This window comes from Hakea prostrata, chromosome 2, assembly GCF_041222555.1.
Source record: "Hakea prostrata isolate BN-2017 chromosome 2, UWA_Hpros_2, whole genome shotgun sequence".
NCBI classification, from domain to species: Eukaryota; Viridiplantae; Streptophyta; class Magnoliopsida; order Proteales; family Proteaceae; genus Hakea; species Hakea prostrata.
Window position 1 is genome coordinate 53,786,177 of NC_142601.1, and position 20,171 is coordinate 53,806,347.

Genomic DNA, 20,171 nt, shown 5'->3' on the forward strand with positions numbered 1-20,171 from the left:
CCGCTAAAGTGCCCCCGCCGCTATAGCATCTTGCAGTGAAGTAATTGTCGCTGGGTGCGGTAGCGCGGTGGCGAAGAGTGTCGCGTATGTCGAGCCGAGTACCCTCCCATAGTATCCGGCAGGTCGGACCAAATGATACGATCGCAAACGAAGAGAGAAATGAGGGGAAGAGTCAAGAAAAGGAACAGAGCAGACGAAGTTTTGAGGAAGACGAAGTTCTTAATTCATTGCCTCTTACCCTTCCCTTTACAATTATATAGGGTTTCTTGTGTTACAAGGAATATTAGGTGCATCTCTACCATTAATTATTCAGCCCAAATCACAGCCGTCCAGCTACCTAACCATCTGGAAGAAACTAACATGCGCCTAAGTCCGGTAAATATCAAGAATACCGGGCGTTTGATTACGCGTGACGAGCGACGTGGCTGTGGTGTCTTCCCACTTGAGTTGCTGCTGCCCGAGTCTCCACTACTCAGATCCATATTCGCAACACATTCTCTCAGATATGCAGTTTGTTCAGCACACTGGGCTCATATCTAGTTCATTTATTACTGTAGATGTGTGATAAGTGTCTTAACATCACATTAACATCACATTTAAAGATTGAGATCCATTTATAAGTCACATTAATTTTTTTTTTAATTTAATCACAATTTTTTTATATGACTTGCAAAAAAAATCAACCATTTAATGTGATATTATGACACATATTACATCTCCACAAAGAAATGATGGTCTATTTCCTTGTCAAAATGGACTGGATAAATTTTCTGTAAAAACTTGCCTCTATGGCACATAAGGCTACTTTCATCAGTTACTGCAGTCACTGTTGCAAAGGACAGTGATTACGAAAGTGCAGGATTTGATCCCCAATGAAGCAGTTCAGAGATTAGCCTAGTTCAATGCCAGGATTATCTTCGTAGCCCACACGTTAATTACAAGGCAGAGAGATATCACCAAAAGGGTTGCGTTCAGTTGGCAAAGATTAACGTCTCTAAGTTAGAAGAAAACAACGCCAGCCACTTGGGGTTTGCCATACTTTAATATGACGAAATTAGGTTAGGTTAAGTTTGATATGCTGAATCGAGTGTAAGTATGAAAACCAAAGTTGAGAACCTCGTAAGGGATCTAATATTTTGGAAGCTGAGCTAGCTAGTGTGACAAATTAAAGCTATGTTAATATGTATTCTCAGTATAGATTCTGATCCCAAATATATATTGAAGCAATACGACATAAAAGAATTGGATTTCAGAAAACGTTCTAGATCCAGAATCTGTTCTGAGAATGCACACTAATTACACAGCCAAAGTTTGTTCCTGTTGGCATTGTGTAATGATATGGTGTTTTTCTTTTTCTTTTTCCGGTAAAGGTAATGATATGGTGTTGTGAACACTAATATGTAATGCAGAAATAAGACTAGTTATCAAGCAGAAATGGACCTGCTTAATGTTTGCTTCCTGCCCGCTGCTTCCTGCCCGCTAACCTCATCTCCTCTCTGCATGCATGCACGATTGATGTTCCCTCATCTTAAATGTATGAGTTTATATTCTTGCAAATACCACATTTTATCAAAGGCCACAAATTCCATACCATGCACTCTTTTGATTTTCAATTTGTATTCCTTCCTGTCATTCCCATTACAAGCCCTGAATATGACTAAACAAGAAAAACCAAACCCTTGGGGTCTCTAGATTTGCTTTGATCACTTCCAGTATAGCTAACCCAGCCTTTTGATATGGATATGAAAAACCCCAACAAAACCTGCAGGTCTTTCTATGGGGCTTTAGCCATTCATGCGGTTTACCTTACCTAACCTCTCAACTGATCATCTTGAAAGGCCGCATCATTTCATTGTCTTCATGATCCAGAATCTGCAATGAGGAGACAAATAGATTATCTAACCCACTTCTCTTCATGAGACATGTATATATAGGGAGAAGAAAAAAGTAAACTTGGACAGAACTTACATGGCAATGGTACACGTAGCCTGGCTCTGCTGTCGCATCGAATGTATAAGATGCATTTGAATGTATATATGAGAATCTGATTAGAATCCTTGTCAGATGACCTGGTGTCATCTTAAACACATTCTTCCATCCCTTCTCATGACTTGGCACCTTTATCTTCTTGCCACGTGCATATTTGCTTAGTTGGCACTTGACCGCATCATTCTTCTTCGTCATGCAATCTTTAAACTCATCAATATTCACCAGCTCTGTCTGATCCAATGTCACGAACAACCCCAGATGTATATGCAACGGATGATTATCTTCCGTCAGATTGATCACGTTCCAAATCTCAGTGGACCCAGATCTTGGCATCTCAGTTGCGGGCTCCTGATATGATTTGCCGTTAATAAACAGATGCGTTGGCTCATCGATGTTGCTTGTGTACTCATACATCGCGATGTATCGTGTGGTTCTAGCACTGGATACATCAGGACCAGGATATTTGACCAACTTCGCTGGCACACGGTAAGAGTCAACCTCTTGCTCCCGTTGGATCAGAAATTTCATTACTTTCCCATTAATCTCATCCGTCGGATCACCCGATGGGAATGGATATGCTGCATTATTGGCTAAGATCGCCGAATCGGATTTCGAAGTTGAAAAGTCAATAACAACATCAGCGATTTCCGATGGTGCCAAGAGAAGCTTCTTCAGCATGACTGGTCGAGATATATACGCAGAATCAGATCCGACGTGGATAAATCTCATGCCGTTGGTGAGGAAGAATCTAAAGAATCGGGCATTGCTGGCATTGATTATACGGAATCTGTACTTCCTACGCCGTACCGTCATACGAGGCCAAGCTTTGCCGTTCACGATGATCACATCGCCGAAATACTCCGGTTGCCATTGTGGGTGTATGGAGGGGTTGTTTCCGGTGGAGTTCATGTAGAGAGAGCCATCTTTGCGGAAGCTACGATCAAAAACAACCAACGGTCGATCGAATTCATCTCCATGAGGGAGGCCTAGTGGAGCTTCGGTTTCTTGGTGACGGATGATGTAGGCCCCAATCAAACCAGCCAGGAGGTTGACTCTGGTCAATCCCATCGCGTGATCGTGGTACCAGAGATTCCCTGGCTGTTGAAAATTTTCGTATGAATACGTCTTCTTGGACCAGGTGGGGCCCCTATCTTTAAATCCAGCGGTGAACCATGCTTTTGAATTGCCATCGCTCTGAGGCTCACCGATGCTACCATGAAGGTGGACCACCGTAGGGACACCTCCGTGATTGGGTTTGGCAGTTGGGATAGTGGGGTCCCATGGTAAGATGTGTTTTGGAGGGAGGTGATTCTGCCACCTCACATGAGTTTTGATCCCTTGAAGGGCCTCGATTGTCGGGCCAGGCACCGTCGCTCTACGCTTGGTCGCACCATAGGCATATACCTTCGTTGAAGGCAAGCCCCTGTGAAATTTCTGCAATCAAAAAGAAAGAATAAACATTTAGTGTTGCTTTCTTGAATATTCAATTCAAGGACGAGAGAACAAATGCTGCCTGTGAACTCTTTACCAAGAAGCTTGGGTCATTTCCAACTCAACAATCCTTTGACAATAATGCTGCATGAACTCTTGCTTGATACCAGTTTTGCTCGAGTCGATAAGACTATTTACCATGACTAGCAAGTAATGCAAAGTCATTTCTTTGTCACTGACTCACTTGTCAGTGATGAAAAGAAGATAAAACAATAACCAGTAGCCAATGTGGTGTTCTACCGTTCAATCGAAATCGATTGATTATACCCGAATGCAAAATCTTTGATTCGAAAAATCAAAGCCATGCCCATAAATTTTTTTTTGGTAAAGCCATGCCCATAAATGATGTCAAGTAAATTCTTACCAAAAAATCTAAAAAAACCTATTCAGGTGAAGTGAAAAAAATTGAAAGCAGCCCTTCGCTAAAATCAGTTTTTCTTTAAGTAAAAATCTTAAAATCCGATTGATCAAAGCAAAATTTAGATCTTGGATTTTTTTTCTTTTTTGGAGGGGGATTAAAAGATCTTTGATTTTAAGATTAAGCCATAATGATGTGAAGGTTTCTTACCAAAACCAGATTTTCAAAAATTAATAAACTAATCAGGTGGACTGAATTCTTACCCACAAAAAAAAAAAATTAAAGAAAAATTGGGTGGAGTGGATTACTAATCACTAAAGGTGAAGCCTTCTTCTTGGCTTTCGTCGCTTTCTCCCCCCAAAAATCCTTTCCTATGTGAATTTTGGGGACTGAACAATTCTAGTATTTCAAAGCCTACTTCAGCTATCAATGATTGCCTTTGCAGAAACTCCGAGAGAAGAAGCGATAAGAAATATGAAACAATCCATGGTGGTGTGGTGGTGAGTCATTTTTCTAGAGCTTTCCACTGAAAAAGCTAAACAGAAAGCCAAGTAATGATACTGAAACAAAGCCAGGGTGCACATGTGACTCCATTTTTCTAAACTTTTGATTCCATGGCATATAGAACAAAGAACAAAGCAACAGACAGACAACCACTGGCTCATGCTCCTGGGGCTCCACATTTGTTTTTAGCCCCAGACCCAGAACCAGAGTGCTCGTGATAAAGCTTCTTTTGAAACTTGAAACCATTACCAGATGAAGATTGAACAGATAAGAGTAGAAGGAGAAGTAGCACAGAGAGCTTACCCATCTTTTAAGGTACATGCCGATCTTGATGGTTTTGGAGACGGGAACACCATCCCTAACGCTGAAGCCTTGGACTCTGGGCATGTCTGGAAGTTCATCCACAAACATTTTCAACCTAGATGGGCTTATCAATTTGTCATCAGACGATGCACTGTTTGCAGTTCCCCAGAAAGCTAAAGATAAGAAGAATAAGAGCAGAGAAACCTTCATGGCTGGCTTCTCTGCTCAGGCTGAAAAACCAACTTGAGGCTTGGAATGTAAGACAGATTGAATTAATAGGAAGGAGAACCTGAGAAAATATAACGTGCAGAGATCTACACAATTAAAAACCACGAAAAGAAACGATTTGGTAGGTATTCATCTTGAGAAGTGGAGAAGGAGTCGCTAATTACTTCTGGTATTCTTTCCTTTGGGTTTTTTCTTTTTGTTTTTGGTTGGAGGGAGTAATAAGTCTTTCCTTTTGGCTTAATCAATTATTCTAACTCTCGCATACTTTTTTTCCTCTTTACTCTAGTCTTCTTTCTCTCCTGAACTTTTTAAATACCTAAACCACCCCTAACCTGCTAACCCCTATTCCCTCAATTGATTTTTCTTTCTGTTTGCTGTCGCAATATCGAGGAAGTTCTTGGAAGGCGACACTAGATCCTTTAGGATCCAATGGCTGTGATCTTTTTAGTTTATGTGATCAAACTTGTTGAATTCTAATAAGTTCCAAGTATCCAACTGTTGTTTTACAAAAAATAATTAAATATCTTCTGCCCAATAGCAAATAAAGACTCCTTTCCAACCTCATCTTCTCTGTCCAACGGCCTCCGCGTTTTTTACACTGGAGGTGATCTGTATTGAAATTTGAAAGTAAAAAATAATAAATAAATAAAAAGTAAAAGAAAAATAGAAAAAAATAATATACACACCCTTATTTTTGGCATTGCAAAAGGGAAGAGAGGAACCAATGGGAGTTGGTCCAAATGGTAAGCAGCTTGATTTTCTTAAGCAAGTTTCTGGTATCTTTATAAACCGGGTTTGACAAACCCAAAAAAAAAAAAAGAGAAGAGGCCACCAAAAAAACCAATTATATAGGCTAGTGAAACAGCCTAACTCCAGATCTACCCAGTGCTTCATTGCTTCTCTCTTATAGAATAAAAGATGGCTGCTTAAATTTTTTCTATTTAGTTAAATATTTGAGTGCCTACAAAATCACTCTTTATTTAATTATGAGATTTTGAACCCGTAAAAATCTTTTGAATTTTGTTAATTTTGTATGTTTAGAGGTATGCAAAATGTGTTGTAGATTCTTTGTCCACAATGGTCTTGTTAGTTAAGCTCTTGATTGAATGGCTATTGTCCACTCCTTGGTCATTATTCTTAAGAGCTCTTGTTCTCAATGATTAATTTTCTTATCAAAAGATAAAAGAAGTTTTTTATGTGTGGATCTTCTTAATAAGTATATTACATCAAAATCCCATGGCAACAAACACGTTTCTTAGTATTAAGTTTTTTCAACTTTCTTTTACCTCCCCCCTCCCCAAAAAAAAATCAATCTAATGACCAAAATACCCCTCACTATATATCTTATTTTATTTCTTATGCCAATGGCCTAATCCTAACCAAAGTTATGGCTTTTGATACTTAGGCAACCACTCCAAGTCTTGAAGTCTCATGTCACTCTCCCTCTTCCTCCACAACTCTCATTGGTAGTGGTAGGATGTCTACAACCCTCATCGTGGTCACAGGTAGGTGCGTTGTAGGCCACTGGATACTTCCTTTGCAACATCCATGTTTGACCGAATCGTATCGGGTTAGATTTAGGGTTTAATGTACACTAAAACACACATTGCCCACTTGTTTGCTTACAATTACCCTTATTGAGCCATTTACACACAAACACACACTCACTCAAACTCAAACACTGTATTGGTAACACGCCACACAAGGTGCTCGACAAGTTGCATAAGTGAACACCGTGTAGTGCACACACACACACATAGAGTGCCCCACATGCTGACTTGGGCACGCAACCCCCACCCCCACCCATACCCGGCACACACGCACGCCCAACACCCCCACATTGCACCCACACCCCCACCTACAGCCAGCACACACGCTCGCCCAGCGCCCCACACAATTAGCCTCCTCCATACACGTGGAAAGACTCTTTAATTGTTATATTTCATCTTATTTTGCATTCAATTCTCTTTAACTTTCACAAAAATAAAATTCTCTGTAATTTATACAAATAGTAAAAAATAGAGGTAAATGATATCATTGTTGAATATGATTTTAAATTTTTTCCATGTAATACATTGTATAAATTTAGGTGGCTAGCTTACACAAGAATAGCTAGCAATGATTATAAAAAATTAATTTTAGAAATATAGAGGATAAGTCTCTGAATTCAAATTCAAATCCACCGTAACTAGCTCTATTATCTTGATCTTATTTCCAACCGATCAAGAATAATTTGAGTTATAATTAAAGTATCAACAAGTAGTAGAATTTGATAGTAAATAAATTGTAATTTGATCAAACTCTATAATTTTTTAATACTTTAACTATAACTCAAATTCTTCTTGATCGGTTGGAGATAAGATCAATCGAGAATAGAGCTAAATACGGTGGATTTGAATTCAAAGACTTATCTTTTACAATAAATTTAAATTTGACTTCCTTTCTCTTTATTACCTATGCAACCAAACGTAATTTATGTTTTATGAGAAACCATTGCCACCACATTTTTTTTAAAAAAGCTTTTATTGCATTTTTAGAGAATCTTTACTTTTAATTTTTAAAAACGAAACTATACATCATTGTTCCTTAATCGATTCTTCAATAAAATACCAAACATCTCTCCTCCCCTTGATGTTATCTTTAATTGATAATAAATGAGTGAAAATAAAAAGGAAATGAAAAAATAAATGATGATCTTTAATAATAAATGAAAAAATATAGAAGCTAATCTTGAACTTTTCCACAACTCAAAATAGATAGTCTTACCAAACTTGTTTGGGTGTTGCGCCACCGGGCAGCCTACAAATCAAGATTAAAACTTGTGGTCCACTCGTTTTGCAGTTCAACTTTACCCAAAATAAATTCATTTACACAAAACGAGTGATAGAAATAACCTATCGGTTTTCGAAAGGATTCTATTGGATTCATATGATAATCAGATAATTATTTTCTTAAGTAAATTATTCTAAATGGCCATGAATATAGATTGAATACAAGTTTTCGACTACCTGTTTACATCTTTACCTTTTTATTTTGTGAGGGCTAGATTTGAAATTTAAGAATTTAATAACTTTAGCAGTTATTTTAATAGAAAATATAGAAAAATAGTCATAAAATTTATTAAATTAAAAATAATAAATCCAAATAAGTAACTTAATCGGATAATTTTATCAGAAAGATAGTAATCAGTAAGACAGGGGTATACCATATCCGCATACTATTAATAATCAAACGCAAATTTCAGTTATCCATTTACACCCCTAGCTGTACACAGCATAAACAATTCTATTATCCCACCGCACCCTTAAGGAGAAATTTTTACAATATTGAAGAAAAAAAAATCCTAATTGATAACCACAAAAAGTATGGGAATATATACCTGCAAATATTTGTCCTTTCTTTTTTTATCTTTTAGAATCATATTCTATCAAAACCCTTTTCATCGAGTACTACCTGAACACTTTTTTTTTTTGGTAAGGTTACCTGAACACTTTTGACTATCCGGTGAATATTCTCATTGAACTCAGCATTTTTTTCCTAACCAAACCCTACAAAAAAAAAGGAAAAATCGTTGCTCCTTTCCGTCTAAGAAAAAGAAAGATTGCTATTACAGCTTAAACTATCTTGTGCCTCAGAAAATAATTTTTTCATGTATCCCAAGGAATGGCTGTTTGAGTATGTAGCGTGGAGTCTGGACGACCATGATCTGATGAGAATGCAAAAGGAAGCATCGTTGTCTGATTTAGACTCAAGTAAGCTTTCTGGTCTCCCTGAAAAGCAAAGAAAACAGAACTAACTGGAGTTTTGTGGTTTTAATTTCTTCAGATGATTTGTGGATTTATGTGTTGGAATAGAAAATATATAAACTAACTAAAAATAAGCCAACGAATTATTGTGTGATTGAATGACCTTTAGATGATCAAAATTATTTTTGATTTCATGAGGGTTTTGATATTAGTTTTGACAAATCTCTCATGCCTTAAACTAGCTTAATTTCCATGAAACCCCTTTTAAGGGTGGATTCCACTAGACAAGGTTTCGCTTTCAATTTGAAATTTCTTGAAATGAGGGTGCAGAGTTGCAGGTGGAGACTTTGAGGATAGAGAGATTTTGGATTGATTTAATCTCTCTATGTTTTGGTGAACCATTTTTCAAAAACAAGTTCTTGCTCTTTGTGTGTCTCATGCGGAAATTAAATAGTGGAAACGTGTCTGCATGAAAGCCATTTGGTTGTGATTCTGGTTTTGATTCCCATAACCTAGATATGCTTAGACTTTCTGTGTCAGTCCATCTCTTCCACTAGTCAGCTTGGGGGAATAAAATTCCAAAAGATCTGATAAGAAGGCAAGAAGGAAATGACAAAACCACTGAAATAAGAAGAATGACAAGAACGATAGCGACCTGCACTTTCGTAGTTCCAACTTTGGCCCATGAATCCTAAAGTAAATCCTTGATTAGCTAGCTCTTTGATGTCTTTCATCATCAGAGTAATATCTCCATTTTGCTTTTGTGGCTTCTTCTTCAATGAAATGAATGATTAAGAGCTTTAAAATCTCATTTTCTGGAGGAAAAATTGGATTTGTCTAAAGGGTAAATGGGCCAGCTCAGATCTTTTCTTTCTATCCATCATTTTTCTTCTCCTCCATGTGGCACAATTTTATGGATTGAATGTGAAGGCTCATATGGGGGCTTTCAAAGGTCTTTTTGGCTGGCAGAGTTGAATGCTGAGAGACAAATGGGTGGTGCTCGAATCTCGGTCTCGATTTTGATCATTGGCATCACAGTACTGTACATTTAATGGGCAACACTAAAGTTGAATCCCTCAACCCTTCTGACAGTAGGGGAGGCACGTTGGGGCGGAGGTCATGCCCCCAGATTTTTTAAAATTTGAAAACCCTTATGTGTTTTCTTTAATTTTTTCACTTTACATGTGAAATACTACTATTTGTCCTCTTCCAAAAATTATAAAAAATAAAAAAAATAATAAAAAAAGATGATGGGTAAATATGTCATTTTTAATCATTATCTAATAGTTATCATTAAACTCTTAGTTTTATGAGATAAAAGGTTAAATTCTAATTAAAAACTAACTCACGAACCGTGAATTTCTCCCTATTTATTCTGTCATATTTTCATTTATATTTATTTTCTCGTGAATCTCCTTTTCTATTCCTTATTTTTTCTTTCTTTTTTTCCTCACATGTCTCACAAAATATTGGAGTAGTTAGTAGATATTGGAGTTTTCCTAAATCTTTTCCACAGTTATCAGGTATTTACAGTTAGTAGATATTGGAGTTAGTTAGTAGATATTGGAGTTTTCTTAAATCTTTTCCACAGTTAACAGGTATTTACTCTCTCTTTCTCAAAATTTTCATCTCTCTCTCTCTTTTTCAAATTATTTCTCTCTCTCACACTCACAATTTTTCTAGTATTCTTTTCATAAAGCATAATTTTTTTTTAATTTATTTCGTTGTTCTTTATTTCTTCTCAAATTTTGATTCTACTAATAGTAATTTAAATCTCGTTAGAATTCAGCATTAATTTTATCAGATCTAATCATAATCATTGATTTTTTTTAATCCTTAAACTTTCTCTTAAAATTTCATTTTCTATTAATGAAAATTTAAATCTCTTTTAGAATTTCAGCCATCAATTTTATCATATCTAATTATAATCATTTAATTTTTTACTTTTTAATCCCTGAACTTTCTTAGGGCCTGTTTGATTACTTGAATCCAAAAATTTTAAATCTTTGGATTCATGAATCTAAGAATTATACCCGTTTGGTTGTAAAAATCTATAGATTCACCTTTTTACACTAAAAAACGTGAATCTGTAGATTTATGGGTGAGGGGTGAAATCCGAAGATTTCAAAAAAACTATACATTTGCACATTCACAAAAATCACGTCGATCAAATAGTTTTTTTTAAGATGAATCCACAAATTTCATTCCACAACCAAACATTTAATTTTATAAATTATGACTCCATAGATTGAAAATCTCTAGATATTTGAAATCTCCAAACTCATGTAACCAAACAGGCCCTTATAAAGTTTCGATTCCTACTATCTCTCATAATTTTAGCCCCTATGATTTATTTCTCACTAGAACAGCTGATCAGCATCTCCACTCTTGATAGGAAGTAAATGACAAAAAATAATAGAACTGAAAAACGCAAGTCCCGACATGATTAGATTTGACATTTCAATCTTAATCTAGTCAATCTTGATCCTAAATTTTTTATGCAACTTTCATCCTCAAGATAAGACAAGATGACTTTAAATTATCATAATCAAACTTAACAAACTAATTTTTTTTTATTAAATAAAATAACAACAAAACGTGAGATTAAATTGAGGACTTCTATATTACCAACAAAAATATAATAATTGAGGACTTCTATTTTGTAAAAACCAGGCCAGACTCGTTCAATTCTTCTCTAGATGACTTTTTGGTACGAATGTTAATATATTGGATTCAGTTTAATAAATGGTATTACTATATTGATATCGGATATTCTGTCTAATTCAGTACCAACAAAAAAAGAAGTAATAATCTATAGATTTTCAAATGAATTTGAAATAATAAATACATGAACGTGCGTTAAATATTAATTTTTTACTATCTATCGACGTATATATGCCTAATGTATCCCAAACATATGCCTTGTTATTCCTTGTTGTGTGTTTTTTCTTCTTCCGATAGAGTCGAGGTTCATTCAGATTAGCTTACGCGTATTTTGACTACATCCTCACGACGACTTTACACCATAGACTAAGGGCCACACATTGATGGGTTTCACTTTTTTATTATTTTTCACTTTTAAACCCTACTATGCATATGTGGTTATGAAGCCGTTGGGGGAGCGTCAACGGAGATGATCCACGAGTTCACATGCATCCTCTATAATTCCTTGTAATTCCTATCTAGGATTACGACACGTGGCAGTTAATCATCCAATAGTCATAATTAAAACTCAACTAAAAATTGAATCAATAAATCTTAAAATTTTATCTAACTTGTTTTTTTGAAGGATTTATTAGATTCAATTTATAATCGGATTTTAATTATAACCCTTGGATAATTAACTGTTGCAATCTTAGATATGAATAACAAGAAATTGTAGTGGGTGAATATTGTAGATGATGTGAATCCGATGATCCACGTTCGTTAAAAGACCGTGATTCTTGAGATCATCAAAAACATTATGGATGTTGTCCAATGGTGGGTTAGTAAAGCGGTTAAAGCTCAACCTTCAAGGGGGAGGTCTTGAGTTAGTATTCATTTTGCGGCATTAATATTCTCATTCCCATCCTGGTATATAAGAAGTTCTTAATAAATAAATAAATAAAAACATTGCATATATTCGAGATCTTTTAGGGCGGGTCCGGTTTTAGGCACCATATCCGAGACTCCGAATCAATTTAGTTGCGCGCATAATCCACGTGGCAAACGGTTCGTCACTCTAAACCCGCTCAAAATGATATCCCCGATTCGCTGATTCCACTTGGCACTCTCGCTCTCTCTGGAATTCCTCTGCTCTCTCTGGCAATTGCAGAAACAAAAAGAATCCAAGGGGAAGATCTGCGAATCTCGTTATTATAACGACGAAAAACTAGAAAATGGCGGAACTTTCAGAAACGTACGTTTGCGTTCCCTTGACTGAGCGAGGTCGAGGGATTTTAATCTCCGGAGATCCTAAGTCGAACTCTATCCTCTACTGCAATGGCAGATCCGTCGTTATTCGCTACCTCGACAGGCCTCTTAAAGTTTCTATCTACGCCGAGCATGCTTACCAAGCCACTGTCGCTCGCTACTCCCCCAATGGCGAGTGGATTGCTTCTGCCGATGTTTCTGGGACCGTTAAAATCTGGGGCGTGCATAATGATTTCGTCCTCAAGGCTGAGTTTAAGGTTCTTTCTGGTCGGATCGATGATTTACAGTGGTCACCTGATTGCCAGAGGATCGTAGCTACCGGTGATGGGAAGGGCAAATCCTTCGTCCGGGCTTTCGTGTGAGCTTCCTGTTCCCTTTCTTTTCCATTTTATCTGGTTCTATTAGAAGTGATTATGACGGAGGGCTTTTTGTTCCTTCTTCCAAAATGTTTCCATAGTTACATTATAAAATTGGAAAATTTTGATCCCCAGTTCTATCTTGGTTTTATACATCATAAAGTAGTAGTGACCCAAGATATTGACCAATATATATATACACATATATTTTTTTAAAAATAAAGATCGATCGCATTAAGAATGGAAAATAAAAAATAAAAAATAAAAAGGAAAAATTACATTTGGAGAGCATTGATAGCCTTTTGAGGTAGAAAAACTCTTTCCTTATCAGAAAAGCCAATGATGTAAATTCAATTGTTTCATTCCACTGTTTCTTTCTCCACCAAAAGTATTTTTGCAAAATTTTTAAAAGTAATCTCCCTTCACATACTATTTCAGATCTCCCTTTCTCCAAGACCCGAGAGAGGCTAATTCCTTCTCCCTCGCCCACAAGTCTCCCAGTTTTTTCCCCGCAAATTAATCTGATGATTCGTATCCAAGCGTCTTGGCCTTGGCACAACACCTAATCCCCAACCATTGAATCAACCGCTAAATTATGAGACACTTTATCAATGGGGTAGTAGAATCTAAGTTTTGCCCACCGAATTCTGAGAATCCCTCTACTCTGTAAATTGCTTTATGTGGGCCCCTTCAATTGAATTCGTAGTAGACTCCAAGTTCTGCCAAAAAACCAAAGTCTAAGAATACCCCTCATATGCAAATTGCTTTATGTGGCCCCTCTATGGGCAATGTGTCTACCACCCTATCATTGTCAAAATTTTCTAAAATTCAAAATTTAAAATTCAAAATTTAAAATTCTAGAATCCACTTCATCATCCATCTCTTCCTTATAGGCCCCATCAATTTGATTCATGGTGGACTCCAAGTTCTCCCCAGATTTTGAGTTCTAAGAATCCCCTCCTGTGCAAATTGCTTTGTGTGGGCCCCTCTATTGGCAACGTGGCTACCACTATATCCTTTTCAAAAATTTTTAAAAAATTTCTGAATTTTCAAAATTTAAAACTCTAGTATCCACTTCATCATCCATCTTTTTCTCATCTTAATGGCTTCTAAGCATCAAAAGATTGAGAAAAAAATAGGGATTTCCACCAAATTTGCCAGAGTTGTACTCAGAGTGGACTCCTTCCTATCCACACCAACCAACGCATCTTTCACCACTAGAACTCCGTCAAGGGTCTTCTTCCTTGTCATTGGTAGCTCCTCCACCACCACAAAAGGCTGGGATTTTTTGAAGGTATATTGGGTTTCTAAGTGACCAAATTGCCTACAAGAGCAACACATTTTCTCCCTAGCCTCATTCACTACACTGAAGACATTCCCTGATCCGGGTTCACTTTGCTCAACTTGAACTTCATCCACTCGCTCAAATTCCTTGTCCACTTCTACCAGGATATGGGCAAAGTTCCCTAACATTCCCTGCTTCATTCTAGTGTCTAGAGCAATAGGACTACCTATTGCCTTAGAAAATAGTACATGACATGCCAACATTCTAATGGCAACTCCGAGAAACACACCCAAACCAATTTCATAGAAGTTGGGCAGCATTAATGTTAAAGCCTAGCCTTTATCATTGAAACCACATCAATTGTGAACCAATCCCACATGGACCATGTCTCCAAATATCGGCCATATCGCCCTAAGAACTGAATTGAAAATTTACAAACCCCTTCGCTATAGAGCGCAGGCTGATTACAGCCCCTACTTCCATGCTAGCACCTCCTTTCGCACCTCATCTGTAGTGGTTTTCCAGAAATAAAACCTACCAATTAGAGCAAACCTGAATGGTTATGTTGCATCTCATACTCTGCCTGAGGGATCACCACGTGCCTGTATTTTCCAGCCTAAATTGGCTCTAGAAGGCTTTCCAAGGAAATTCCTGAGCCCCACCCTACCACACTAGCTTAAGAAACTTGCTTACCACCCCTTGAGCAGATAAGAGGTCCTCCCCTCCCCTTGCTGGCTGCAAATATCGCCATCACCAAAATTTTCTCTCTCATCCAAATTTCTTGGTTCTTCTCCCTCCTCCATCACGAGTTCGTCTACCCAAAGTTTAATCAAGATATTTAAATTGGGTGAAAATCATAAAATATGATTAATTTTTTTTAATCTCAATTACATCAGGCTTACTTGAAACCAAAAGTTCTTTCATGTTAAAACAAACACCATTGCAATACTGGTGGACCGGAAAGGTAAATAGAGAAATTTATGCACCTTCCTAGAATGATCTTGTGGAACCAAAATATACTTGGTTTCTTCATTTGGCATCAAATTTGAGAAGTAGTTCTCCAAGCTGAACCTATTCCACTAGGTATATTTTGTTTCAAATTGTTGCATCCCAAACCAACCTACTAGGTGTGTTGATCTAAATGGAACCTAGTCACAATGGAAATGGTGAGTGCGGGCTGACTTGGTTGGTTGGGAAGCTGCCTTCGAGGATTCAGTTAGTTAGTGGAAGCAACACTACCCCGAGGCTGTGGCTGAGAAAGGCTCCGTACTAAGTAATTACTGAGTTAGTGAGAAATGAGCTTTCATTAATTACCTTTGAGTGAAGTAGGTGAGGGGTTTAAATAATATGACTTGATCATTGTGGGCAATTGGATGGTCTAGCTGGTGTTGATTTCCATCCTATTATGTTCGTAGGATCTTTGGTGGTTATGACATTCCATAATGGGCTCACTGTTATAGCCCGCCTAAATATAGGCCCACCGGACCAACCTGATAAGCCTATAGGCCTAACTTGTGAGGCCCACATGGCCTAGTTCATAAAAGTTCCTACTGAGCTAAGATTAGTGCATTATTTAGAAGATCCTATACCTAGGGAGAAGTCTAGAAAGATCTATCCTTCTGTAAATATCTAGCTTCTAGAAATCTACTTTAGAAATATGTAGAACTAGTTCTCCACCATTGGATGAAGACGCTTGCATAGATCCTATCCATACATTGTATAGTAGAGTGCCTATAAATAGGGGAGGACTTGTTGTGGAGAGGCACCAAGCAATTGAGTCTAAGAGCTTATATACAAGTTCAAGAGTAATAGAAGTTCTATTCTCAAACTCTCTACCATAAACTTCAATTCTCTCCTTCTCACTTGTGTAGTGGTGTTGTGGGCTGACTTAGTACTAACGGGGTGCTAAGTGTTGGCACAGGTTTGTCTAGTAGAGTACTAGGTTGTGGTAATTTGGTACCAGAGCTTCAATTGTTACATGGTCAAGCTTCTAGGTATAATCATCATAACTAGCAGAAGGGAGACCAATACCAACAAGGAGAAGCGAATGGGGCAAGGACAAGTTGGTTGATGTTGAAAGTGCTATGGAGCCATGCCTAACTTTGTTGAGTTGGCAATGGCCAAGATAAGGGAACTTCTTGATGTTGAAGAGCAAAGTAGGAAGGAGCTCAACAGTCGGGTGGAGAAGCTCAGGGAATCCTTATTGGGAGCTCTCAACACTATGGCACATAAACAACAACAACTTGATGCCTTCAAAGCTCAAGTGTTGGAAAGGGTGCCCCAAGTGGAAGCTCGTGTCAAGGAGTTGAGTGAGGAATTGGCAACTTGTAGGAGGTTGATGACCGGAGGAGCCACTATATGGCCGAAGGCACCTAAGATATAGGTGCCAAAGCCTAAGCCATTTGAGGAAATGAGGGATGTAAGGGAGGTTGACAACTTCCTATGGCATATGCAAAGGTACTTTGAGGCAATGACAATCAAAGATGAGCCATAAAAATAAGGATACGCTTTACCTCACCAAGACAGAAACTCTATGGTGGCAAAGGAGGCATGCCAACATGGCAAGAGGCACTTGCACCATAGACACTTGGGATAATTTCAAGAAGGAATTCAAGAAGCAATTCTATATAGAAAATACAGCTTTCTTGGCTAGAAGAATTATTAAAAGGTTTAAGCACATGGATCTATTTGGGATTACATCAAAGAGTTCTCCACAGTTATGCTAGAAGTCTCGAGTATGACTGAAGAAGAACTTCTCTTTGACTTTATAGGTGGTCTCCAATGTTGGGCTTTGCAAGAGTTACAACGTCGTGGCATACAAGATCTTGCATTGGCTATAGTAGTGGCAGAGTCATTTGTGGAGTTCAAAAGAAAAGAGCACCCGAAGGCCAAGAAGGAGCATGTTGGCAAAGGTGGGGGGGGGGGGGAAGGGTCCAAGACCAATCACTTCAGGAAGGCACGAGCAAGCCCTCTTAAAGTAAGGAAGGCAACCCTCAACAAGACAAGAATAACAAGGTCACATCCAGGGACAATTGCTTCCTTTGTGATGGTCCACATTGGGCTAGAGATTGCCTAAGAGGAAGGCTCTCAATGCGTTACTCGAAGGGAAGGGTGCGGAAGAAGTGGCCATGGGGTCCCTACAACAACTAGGTGCCACTAAGGCCAAACTAGTAGAGGATGGCCTAAGACAATTAACTAGCTCGCCCCATCAATGGTGTTGCTTGAGGGATCGAGATGACTATCGGAGCATGGAAGGGCACTATGGACTTGTCTGTGGTGGTCATGGATGACTTTTAGGTAGTATTGGGTATGAAGTTCCTAAGTTGAGTCAAGGCCATGCCAATGCCTTCATTAGCACGGTGTGCATCATGGAGGAAGGCACACCATGCATGATCCTGATGATTCGAGGAACTAAGGAAGGTTCTAAACTTCTTTCTGCCATCAGTTGGAGAAAGGAGTAAAGAAGGGTGGAGATCACCAATTTGGCGGCACTATTTGAACAAAAGGAAGATGCTCCTACAAAGGTATTGCTTAAGCAAATTGAGAAGACCTTTGAAGAGGTTTCAAGGATGTTATGCCCCTAGAACTACCCAAGAGACTTCCACCGGAGAGAGAGGTGGACCATGTGATCGAGTTGGAGTCCAATGCCAAACCACCTTCCATGGCACCTTATTGGATGTCTAATGTAACCAGGGTTTGTGTTAGATCTTCAGGATCTTCTTTGATAGGAACTGGCAGAAAATAGAGTTTCTGGGTGTTTCGCTAGGGGTTTTACGGTCTCTAAGCCTGCTGAATATGGAAATCAGATCTGAATTCTATTGAATTTCAAAATTCAGATTTGAAATTTAAATTCTATGGCAAGCTAGGGTTTTAGTTAGGATTGGGAGAGGGGCTAGGCTTGCAGGTTTTGCAGATCAGAACTGTCTTCTATTGTAGTTCCTTCAGCTAGAATAGGATCTAATTGATAGAGCTTAAATAAATTCAGATTTTTGAAATTCTGAAAATTTTGCAAAACTCAAGGAAGAAGATTAAGTGTAGGTTTTTTAGAACTTAGGGGAATTGGACTGCTTTGAGGAAACTAAGAGTAGGGATGAGGTCTAGAAGGTTATGCCATCCCAATGGAGGGAGAATGGGTTAAAACAGAGTAGAGAATAGGGATTTCCTAAAGGGAGTGGGACTTGGGAGCCGTGGGAGAGAAGGGGAAGAGACGCTTGCAGGTGTTAGGGCAAGAGGGGGAAGAGGCTGGGGATGTAGTGGGGATGAGGGGGGAGCGCTTAGGGAAGGTTGCGGCCAAGAGAGGGAGGGCTGGAATGGGGTGTGCGTGCTTCTTTGACTTACTTGAATGCTTGAAGATGGCTGTACTTGAATGCTGTGACTAGATGCTTGATTACTTGAAGAAGATGAAGTTGCTTTCTGGAATTTCTGAAGTCTGAGAATTACTCTCCAGCCCAGGCCGTAAGGGTTTCCTTCTCCCCGGCCCAAGCCTCTGTTTAACTGAATTAATCCAATTTGCTTTCTTATGAAATAAATAGGTACCTATAGCCAATTACAAGACACTTTGACTCAACTTGGGACTCCCTATCTAATAGGGATCCAACAACCTTACTACTTAACAAACACTTACTAAAATAGACTCAAATGGCTAATTTCAGAAATAAACAAACTGTAAGGAACTTAAATAACTGACTTCTACATAGAAACAAAATCTAAAATATATGATCCCCTTTCTAGATAAGGAATCTTATCCACAATCAACTAATTCAATATAATTTTAAAAGGACTATAGCTCTTAAACTACTCATTCAAACAGAAAACTGAAAGTACATCCCTAACCCTTGGATCCAGGGGATTTTGTCAAGATCAATATTGAGCCCCAAAATGGGGATTGGAAAATGAACAAAATAACCCTGGGTTATTCGGCCAGCTTTAAGTGCCCCTTTTTGGATCTAGTTTTTGGACCCAATTTTAGGGGGTCCAATCATGGTTGCATCAATGTCCCCACAGGAGTTGGAGGAGCTAAAGAAATAACTCAAAGTTCTACTTGATGTTAGCTTTATACGACTTTCTAAGGCTCCCTAGTATGCGCCATTATTGTTCCAACGGAAGCATGGTGAGTCACTGTGGCTAAATATCGACTACAGGGTGTTGAATAAGGTAACCATCAAAAACAAATATCCCATTTCTTTGATGGGTTTGGTGGTGCAAGATACTTTACCAAGTTTGATCTGTGGTCAGAATACTATCAAGTCTATATTGCCAAAGAAGATGAGCCAAAGACTGCATATGTAACTCGGTATGGTGCATACGAGTTCTTAGTTATGCCCTGTGGTCTCACCAACACACCGGCCACATTCTGTACCTTGATGAACAAAATCTTCCAGCCCTACCGCAAAAAGTTCGTGGTAGTATCCTTAGATGACATCATCATCTGTAATAATACCCTAGAGGAGCATGCTTGATAAGACCCCGATCTCAACAGAAGAACAATGGACAAATTGGCACAAAAAGATAATAGCAATACTGAACTTAGATCAAATAATCTCCAGACAGAACACACTACAGCCGTAGGTGATCCTATTCTACTCGAGAGCAATTGCCCCCTCCCTTATTTCCCTAACAACTCAAAACGCATAATCTCCTATTCTCCCTTCCCCTACTAATAGTAATTATTTTCCTAACATAATTCCTGAACCAAATCACTCCAAATCCAATCCTAAAAGGCATCCTGTATCTTAACAGAATCCCCCACATTTATTCCTATAAGCCAGTAAATATTTCTCAAGTATTTCCTTCTATTCCTGGCTGCTGTGCAACAGATCTTGTACCTCTCTTTCCTTGCCTGCGAGTATAGACTCGTGAGATGAGGGGTCTATCAATACTCCCCTCCAAAAGTTTCACCTTGTCCTCAAGGTGAAAGTCTGGAAAATTGGACTGCAGCGCATCAAAATCTTCCCATGTATTCTCACAAGAGGGAAGTCCTTTCCACTAATCAGAACTTC

The 20,171-nt window shown here is 38.3% G+C and overlaps 2 protein-coding genes across 2 annotated transcripts in view; one reads left to right on the forward strand and one right to left on the reverse strand.

The window, feature by feature from the left end:
* Nucleotides 1-900: 900 nt before the first annotated feature.
* Nucleotides 901-5,124, reverse strand: LOC149024894 (multicopper oxidase LPR1-like). The gene is made up of 3 exons (XM_089145092.1): nt 4,646-5,124; nt 1,969-3,423; nt 901-1,872 (listed from the first exon to the last, which is right to left on the reverse strand). Exons 1-3 carry the CDS (start codon nt 4,853-4,855, stop codon nt 1,819-1,821), a joined length of 1,719 nt encoding a protein of 572 aa, XP_089001218.1. The 5' UTR covers nt 4,856-5,124; the 3' UTR covers nt 901-1,818.
* A 7,270-nt stretch (nt 5,125-12,394) lies between these two features.
* Nucleotides 12,395-20,171, forward strand: part of LOC149024895 (actin-interacting protein 1-2-like) — a 54,475-nt gene continuing 46,698 nt past the window's right edge. Inside the window, exon 1 of the mRNA XM_089145093.1 lies at nt 12,395-12,889. Coding sequence (XP_089001219.1) covers nt 12,498-12,889 — 392 coding nt within the window. The 5' untranslated portion in view covers nt 12,395-12,497. The remainder of the gene's footprint in view (nt 12,890-20,171) is intronic.

Coding starts and splice junctions, on each gene's coding strand:
- LOC149024894 (XM_089145092.1), bottom strand. CDS start 4,855: ATGAAGGTTTCTCTGCTCTTATTCTTCTTATCTTTAGCTTTCTGGGGA. Junction 3,424..4,645: donor GCATGTACCTTAAAAGATGG/GTAAGCTCTCTG, acceptor TTTTGATTGCAG/AAATTTCACAGGGGCTTGCC. Junction 1,873..1,968: donor GCTACGTGTACCATTGCCAT/GTAAGTTCTGTC, acceptor TCCTCATTGCAG/ATTCTGGATCATGAAGACAA.